At 41.8% G+C, this 8720-nt stretch overlaps 1 protein-coding gene across 1 annotated transcript in view; it reads right to left on the bottom strand.

Moving 5' to 3' along the window:
* NPEPL1 (aminopeptidase-like 1) overlaps nt 1-8216 on the bottom strand; it is a gene marked incomplete at its 5' end in the record, with an annotated part of 13711 nt that extends 5495 nt beyond the window's left edge. Inside the window, 6 exons of the mRNA XM_008943287.1 lie at nt 2410-2487; nt 3026-3168; nt 3341-3422; nt 4085-4174; nt 6683-6853; nt 8031-8216. Coding sequence (XP_008941535.1) covers nt 2410-2487; nt 3026-3168; nt 3341-3422; nt 4085-4174; nt 6683-6853; nt 8031-8216 — 750 coding nt within the window. The remainder of the gene's footprint in view (nt 1-2409; nt 2488-3025; nt 3169-3340; nt 3423-4084; nt 4175-6682; nt 6854-8030) is intronic.
* Between the last annotated feature and the right edge of the window lie 504 nt (nt 8217-8720).

Here is an 8720-nt window from a genome sequence, read left to right as displayed (position 1 = left end):
CATGCCTGCTGGGAGGCAAACAGCATTTTCAAACTTTTTTTTTCCCCCCCATTAGCCTCCTCTCTTCTGGCATATCCTGTTCTGGTTTACTTTGATTTAAAATCAAGTGCATATATAGTTATGGATGATATTTTAAAATGTGTAAGTAACAGAATCATCATACAATGGCTGTATTGTGTGGAGGGATCCTAGGAATTGAAAGGGAGACAGTAGCACTTAATAAATAAAAACATAGTTCCTCAAGTGGGGGCAAGCTAGCCTTAAAAATATCAAATTCCTAGGGAAATCAGGGTCAGTTTTACTGTTAATCTTTTGATAAAGTCTGTAGCTGAAGAAATCTGGACTTGCTGAATCAGCTAATGTTCTGAAGTCTAAAGGGCAAGTGCATCAATCAAAACCTTTCAAAACAGGCAGCATCTAGAAGGCATAAAGTAGCTTTGCAGTTCCCAGCCCAGTCAGTGGGCAAACAGCATCATTGATATGCTAAGCCTCCATCTGTGACCTCCTCTCCAAAAACTGCCTGTGCAGCAAAACCCCTGCTCTATTCAGCCTCTCACTGGGCTGCACCAAATTTTCCTCCTCAAAGTGAGAGATGTGGTTAATCTACTGTTAAAAAGTGAAGACTTGCTGTCAGTGAAGATCAGTTGCCTTTTCCTGAACCTCATTCTGTCTGTAGCTCTTCAGAAGCAGGATTCACTGTTAACATGCAGGATCAAGGAGGATTTCAAAAATTCAAGTCAATGTTTTTTTCTTCTCCCTTGTGTTTGAAAGCTCACAATGGATGAAATGCATCTTTCTAGGAAAAAAATCACTTGCTGAATTTGGATAGCTCAAAGCCCTTTCTGTTTAAATCATGTTGTAAACTGCTGGAACAGATTGTATGCAGCTATTTTTGAAGATGGATAATAACCTCTGACCCTTTTCCCACTGAGCTTTCTATCCAACACACATTTCCAACTTCATTCTCTCTGACAAAGCCTAACTAATTTAAACCTCTTCCAGCTTTCTATTATTCTGAAAAGCATTAGAAAAGAAAGTCTTGAAACAGTAACAACCACAAATTCTTTCCACTGCCCATCTGAATACATTTTCTGGAGGGATTTCATTAATAGATCTTCTCACATGAGGTTGTGAAAGGATGATCTCACTGCTTAATTTTGTTTTTACATATAAAGGCACAGCTTTCCTGTGAGGTGTAAGAGCTTCTTCAGGCTCAGTTCAACTGACAGTGAACATATCACTGCCACATTACTCATTGTTACAATAACTGCATATGAACTGACAGATCACTGACATTCACACCTACTGTGGTGGTAGATGGAACCTCTCTCAGTGCAGACAATTCCACACAAAACTACTTTGGAAACAAGGACAGCATCACTGAAAGAACATGCCCCATCCATGGCTTTCCCAAACGCTCCCACAGCACTGTGTAAGTTCTGGCTCTTGTCCCTTGAAAACCAGTGACCTAACTTTCTGAAGGACTGAGTTACGGACAGGTAGCCCTTTTGCCTAAGATGCAGCTCACAAATCTGTCTTCAATTTGCAGTCTCTGCACATAACTGTGAAGTTTACAATCTTTCCACATCAAACATGCTGCTAGGGCCAATGCACAGAGCTACACAGCTGAGAAATGTGCATTTGGCACTGACCATCCCCTGGACAAAGCTTCTGTCAGATATATACATTAATCTGCAGCAGCCAATGTTCTTTGAACTTTGGATACTCCTTGGAGGCAATAGCTGCACTGTCAGCAAGACTCAGGCACTGGATTTGTGGAGAGGACAGTTTTACTGGCAGCAGTCAGCTCTTTCCCCCAGTTCATATTGTTAAAGCCCAACATGCATTTTTTTAATTCTTCATATTTCACTACCTGGCTTCTTCTCAGCTCCCCTGTTCCTTTCTGACCACAGAAGCAAACCAACAAGCAGCTCCTGATGAGACCAGAGCTGCCACTTCCCCAGCAGGTTAACGTTAGAAGTGGCACAGGATTTGTTAGATGGACAGACCTTGCACTGCAGAGTCACTCATCCCCACTTTTGCTAAGGGGACAACAGCTGCCCCAAATCCCAGAGCTTAAATAAAATCAGCACTGGATAACTCAAGCATAAATCTGATCCAAGGAACCAGAAACCACTCAATCCACAGAACAAACCCTGAAAACCAAGACAGTCTCTTTAAAAAATACCAGCACTCAAGGAATTTCCCAAAATTCTCAAGATCCTGGTAAAGACTTGAAATATTTTCCTGAAATAGCAGAAAAAGCAGAGTGGCTCAAGATCACTAATAGCAGTGGCAGGTCAGAAATCCAGGATTAGACTGGCCCCCATATCTGGGAATATATCCAAAAGCAAGACTGCTCCTTGGCAATGCTGGGATACATGATATCAATTAACACATTTTACTTACTTGCTTTACAGTGGCTTTGAAGGCACCCAAAATAGCAGCTGCTCCACCACAGTCTCGTTTCATTCCAGGCATAGTAGTCTGTTTAAACAGAACCGCAGAATTTATTTTTTTTTCTTTAGAAGAGAATTTCACAGTAATGCCTGCTGGAAGCAGGTTTTCTGCTGCTTCTGTAACTCTGGTCGTGACAGTGCTCAGCAGTAACAGACACACAGCACATGTGCATCTCCTTATTGGTGGATCTTGCCTTAGAACTGGAAAATACTAAACCTCTGCTGCTGGTTTGTCAGAAAAGAAAAAAAAATGAAAATGGTTGTTTACAGGATTTACATTGAGGAAAAGTAAAATAGGGTTTAGATCTATCTCCAAAATTAGAAATTAAACATCTTTGTTTCTGGTTTTCTCCTAGCAGTGGGTAATGCTTGGAGGTCAAAATATCAGGCAGCTATTTAACAGCTCTATAAAGTATTCCTTGAATCCTATTTGGTCTTCTCCCCTGATAGCTGGATCACATCATCATATGGATGACAGCAGATGAAGTGTTTGGTTTCCTACAGCCATTAGCTGAATTATTTCCATCAGTGTAAGCAATGAAAACAACAGAACAAGTGTTACACACCTTTCCCTTGATGCTGAGTCCTCCAGTGTCATACACAATACCTTTGCCCACCCATGCAATGGTCTGCGTAGCACCATCCGGAGTGTGGCTGAGAACTGCTAGTGCTGGAGGATGCAGAGCTGCCTTGCCAACTCCATAGATACCTGGAACACAGAATTAAACCACTTGTGGGGAAGAAAGACTGTGGGGAGCAGGCTTGGAATACTATGGGCAACAAAACTGTTTTATTTGCACATTTTTGAAACATTACAACGGAGACGGAAAAGCATTTCAATTAACTGCTAGGAAAAAAGCTGAACTTTCAGCAAGATATACCTCCAAATCCTCTCTCTTTCAGCTCCTCATCTCGAATAATTGTAGGAGTAATCCCAAGATCCTTGGCAACTTTTTTGATTTCCTTAATCATTGAAAGAAAAAGGATATTGTCAGTCAGTCATCAGGACACATTGTGTTTTTCCAATGACTTTTATATGCATACACATACAAACATTCACCATTTGGGGAGTGCTGCTGGTTTTCCAGTGGTATAATTCCATGGAGACATCCTTGACTTACTATGGCATGAAATACAAATCTGACCTTTAAGCTACGCCAATAAAAGAAATGTTCAGAGGTAAAGGCCATCTGTTCACTCTATTAGATCATGATGCAATAGGACAGGAATATTTTCTTTCTCAACAGCTTTCCAGATCTTTATGATAAAAGTCACTTGGAAACATGTCAAGTTCTGTTCCATTATTCCAGAAACTCTTATCACCATCAGGCTTAAGACAACACTAGCACTGGCAAAGAAGCCAGTGTGATGGCTGAATCAAGAACTTGAGTCTTCTGACTCCTAGTGCCTTACTCCAAGCTGTACATTCTGCCTCCTTCCAACTTACCCAAGTTCTACGAAATATTAAAGGCCAAAAAACCAGCCTCAGCATCCTTGGACACATTCTCTGATGTGCTTCCCACTGCTGACATCCAGGTTTTGCTAAGAGATGGCAACACGCGTGCTTGATTACTGTAGTCTAGACTTACAATTAGTAACTCTTACTCATCAGGTGTATTACCTACCTCCAGAAAGTTATCTGTGTTCATCTCATTGCACGGGGTGTCCACAATTCGAGCAGCCAGCCTGACTCCTTCTGTAGCACTTGCCAGACACTATGAAAAGAAGTGAGGACACCTCAGAACTGGTGCTTGGTTCTACTGGAGCACATTCTTGCTTAACTGCAACTGATCACAGGCAGCTGTACAGTATTAAATAATGTCAACCAAGCTGATCATTATTTCTGGTATGTGTTAAGCTTATGTTATTTTTCCCTGTGTTCTAACTTCTAAGCAACTGTATTCCTTATTACCACAGTGAAATGATACTGCAAAGTTAGTAGCCTTGTCCACTATCAAAGTGAGACCAAGAAGGCAAAGTGAGGTGGAGGAAAGAAAGGCAAGGGGAAGCCAGCCGAAGAAGTCACAATCAGCTTGATGGCTGCTCAGTTTGGAAACCTGCAGAGATACATAATCTACAGCATGGGAAACTGCAGAGTTTATATATGGCAGGCAGAGTGGCTGGGTGCAATACAGAGGACTATCATAAGACATTCTATACAGCAGCCCCATGGGGAATAGTTCATATCTGCGTAAAACACACGTGCATCTGTTCCCTCATTCCTGTGACAAAATGGACTGACCCTCACCTGGACTGTGCACGAAATATCCAAGAGTGGACAGAATCAAAATGGTCGACAGTGAGTATGCCGAGGCTGCTTCCTTAAAGAAGGAACCTCCTGACAATGAGGGCACCAGACACTACCTGCAACTTTTAACTCCTGCGAATCGAGAACTTGGAACAAAAAGACTAGGGGGAATGAAATTTTGCTCAAGCTTTCCAGCAGCCACACTACACTGAAGACCACACACAGCACATGAGGGTTTCAAAGGAATCTGATGCATTGTAGAGTCATTCATGCTGAGGTATCTAAGTCTGGCTTGGCCATCCTGTATCCCTGCAGACTCCTTAACTTTGGCTTTTTCTGGAACGGTGCCCGACTCCCTACAATTACTTTTGATTGCTTTACTTCCCCTAAAGGGATACAGATCTCCTCAGGAGCCAACCTAGGTTTGGAGTGAATCACCATTAGGGCCATGCAGGTAAATGGAGTTGCTCTAACCCAAAGGCCAAGTCTGAGGGAAACAATATGACTTACAGAAGTCAGCTGTGCCAGGGTTTGGCTTCCAGAGTGCTCAAGAGAACCTGGGTAAGAGCAGCCTTTAATAAGTGCCTTGTAGAACTATGACCACCTCTGCTAGTCCTCAACATAAAAAACCCTGGACAATGCAGTAGGTGCAAAATACAGCAACGTGCTAAGAGAGGTTTAGCTAAAAAAGTCCTGCCACATACCTCTTCCACACTCTGCATGAGCTGTCTGGTGCTGGTTGAATTTAAGGGGTGAAAGCTTAGCTTGGAGGAAGCCAGTAATAGTTTTGGCACTGACATCAAGGGAAAGAACAGGAGGCAGAAATAATTTCAGCTTTTTTTTTTTTATAACCCAAGTGGTTTGGAATCCACCTATCTGAAGGAACTATTTTTGACACCAGTTATATTTTTTCTGATTTGGGGCATGGAAAAATTGACAGTAGTACTCACAGCACGTCTGTCTTTGGTACTTTCCTGAAAACTCATCTGGCATCATTTGCTGTGGCCAAACTGGTTCACAGAGTTAGGACAAAGCACTGAGGAAAAGATACTGGAGGAAAAAAAGGATACCCTAAAGTTCCAATTCTATGAATTTCAGATGCAGCAACACCATATCCTTTGTCAAATTTATTGCCAAAATTTTTTGTATAACCTCCCTGACTGATCAGCTAAGCAAGCTTCCATGTGTACTGAAGCACAGAACCTGGAGCACTGAACGGGAAGTTGCCCAACAGCATAAGTGCAATTTCTGGAATATCTTTTAAGTTAGGATCTTGGAATAGGAATGTCCTAGCATACTAAAATTTACCTGACTTGGAGTTTACTCTCTGCAATAGTCAGGGGAAAGGGAAACAGTCTGTGATTATCTGCTACTGAAGGACAAATTAGACATATTTAACTGTTATGTACAGCTCATCTCCAAGCTGTATAGTTTCTTAGGATCTTGTTTCAGGCTACAGTTCTGCTAGAAAAACTCAGCCAAAGAGGTACATCAGACAGAAATAGCAGAGGCCATATGTGATCCCAGAATAAGCAGCTTCTAGTGACTTCACTGTGATATTCACCTGCACAGCCACATACAGATTTTGCCTGGGTAAAAGAAAGTGAGAAGTCCACACACCAAAGGCAACATAACAATGAAGGCTAAAAAGACACTATTTGCATCTATGACAAACATGAGAAATGAGACATTTTCTTTATGCTATTGGTTTGGTGTTTGCCACTCCAGAAATCAATATTCTGAATAACATCTTCAGCCTTTGCTGCAGTAATGTGTTCAGTATTTCTACTCACAGGTGCTGTGAACAGACCCAATTCAAGGCACTTTGACCTAGGACAATTTTCTACTTGGACACACCACCTATTCCATATGTAGCCTGAGACACCACATATTTGTACATCCAACAAACTGAAGAAAGAAAAAAAATCAGGGAATAATGGAAAAGTATAATGATGATAATGGAACCCCATCTTACTTTAAGCGTTGTCACTTCTATCGGCCCGTTGTTCTGCCCCACCAGGAAGAACTCCACGGTGACAGTTTTCTTCTCGGCACGCCTGGCGGCGCTGGAGCGGTGTGTGAACAGGGGGAAAGCTCTGGCCAGCGCACACGCCGAAGCGAAGACTTCAGACCGCTCACAGACCATCTGAAACACCAGCCAGAGGACAGACAAGTCACACCACACCAAGGATGAGGAAGACCACGCTGAAAAGGATCTGTTGCTTGCAACATTATTGGTGAAGTGGGGAAAAGAAGGGGGTGGGTGGGAAATAAGTGGTGTCTGCATCACGATGGACTCAACACATCAGGTTTGGCATGGATGGAGCAGCAGTCCCAACAGTACCACATCAAACTGGTTCCGTTAATTTCCTACATGGAAATGACTCCCACTGCTGGACTTGACAGTGTGGGAATTAGTACATCCTTACAAGGGGGCTGGACTGCTTTAATTATACCAGTGCAATTAACACATGTCAGCCTACAGATCAAGACAAAAAAAAAAAAAAAAGCATGGGAACCATCAACGTGTTTCAAACAAATGAGACAAAGAGAGAAACTCTATGAGAATGTGGCTTCCACATTCTTTTTCACATAAAAGCTTTTTAACATATAAAATATTTTACTGAAGTTCATTACAAAAATTACCAATGGAAAGCAGTTTTAGCTAAACTTTTTCAAAGTTAACTATAAGTGAAAAAAATTAAGTGGAGTTATTACTCTTGCAAATAATTTTTCCAAGTGAAGAGTATAATTAGATTCTGTTACTGACATTAACTATATGAGTCTTCTCTAACAGCCTAGAAATCTGAATCAATCTGGAGAAGCCACAGAAACAAATAGCAAATTCATCAGGCATACACAGAAGATGACCAAAGCAGTCCAAGAGCTTGTCTTGTAAAGGTTTTATGCTGGAGCATTAGTTTGCATTAAGACTTTTAAAACTCACTGAATAACCCAAACAAAGCACCTTAAATGGGTTATGCAACGTAGACGTAGCACCCTGCACGCAGCTACATCAATCTCCAGAAGCATGTGCCAATGTCAAAAATCCTAGTTTGAAAAAAAGCCACCAGTTCCTTTCGCATGGATGTTCCTAACTATACATATCCAGCCTTAATTCCCTCCAACTACTTGAACATACATAAGCTGTTACAGTTAGGTCTTGTTTACATGTCAGTGCAAAACCACTCAGAAACGTCAGTGTAACTATAGCGGTAAAACTCGCCCACCTCCAGTCTCTTTGGATACAGCTGAAAACCTGCAAAGTCGAGAAAACACTTGACCAGACATTTCACCAGAAGCATTTTCAAATAGCCACTTACAACAATGCATCTGTTGACACCTCCCGGAAGGCAGTTTCTAACGAGTCGGGTGATGAACTGAGCTGCAGAGGGACTATTGTGCCGGCTGACCCTGGAAGGCAAAGCGGCCACAGTGGCGTAATTCAGGTAGAGAGGACAGCTGTCGGTGGGGTTTGGATTCAGAGTGCTTAAAGCAGACTGCCACATCTAGGGAGAAAAGAAGAATTTAAAGACAAAGAACTGTATCAAACTTCTCTTTCCATCACATTCCATCTATAGTTAGGCACGCTTTAATGGCAGGATTTTAGGTGTTGGAAACAAAGAAATTGTCCACACTTTTAAATGCAGTAACGTCTAGAGTGAAAAGAAACAGGAAATGCAACAAACCTGGTTAGTAACCTGAAAACACAAATGTACCTTCCATTACAAGCATCTCTTTTAAGCCATATGAACTAAAAACTTAAAATCACACCGTGTAGTGCAAAGGCCGCATCAGAGCCTTTTTAAGTTGAGACAGTGTTCCTAGCAATTTAATTAAAAATAGCAATTTAATTAAAAATAAAAAAGAAAATTAGAAGGCTAATCACTGTTGTAGGAGTGTCGGGAGTCCAACAAAAACACCCTGCAGAACACCTAGCGACCAAAAAGCCGTGATGCAGAACACGCATCATTTTACCACAAGACATCGACAGCCCCTCAACGAACCGCTCG

This window comes from Merops nubicus, unplaced genomic scaffold, assembly GCF_000691845.1.
Source record: "Merops nubicus isolate BGI_N331 unplaced genomic scaffold, ASM69184v1 scaffold51596, whole genome shotgun sequence".
NCBI lineage: Eukaryota > Metazoa > Chordata > Aves > Coraciiformes > Meropidae > Merops > Merops nubicus.
The sequence above is the reverse complement of the archived record's forward strand: the minus strand, read 5'-3'. Positions and strand labels throughout refer to the sequence as shown.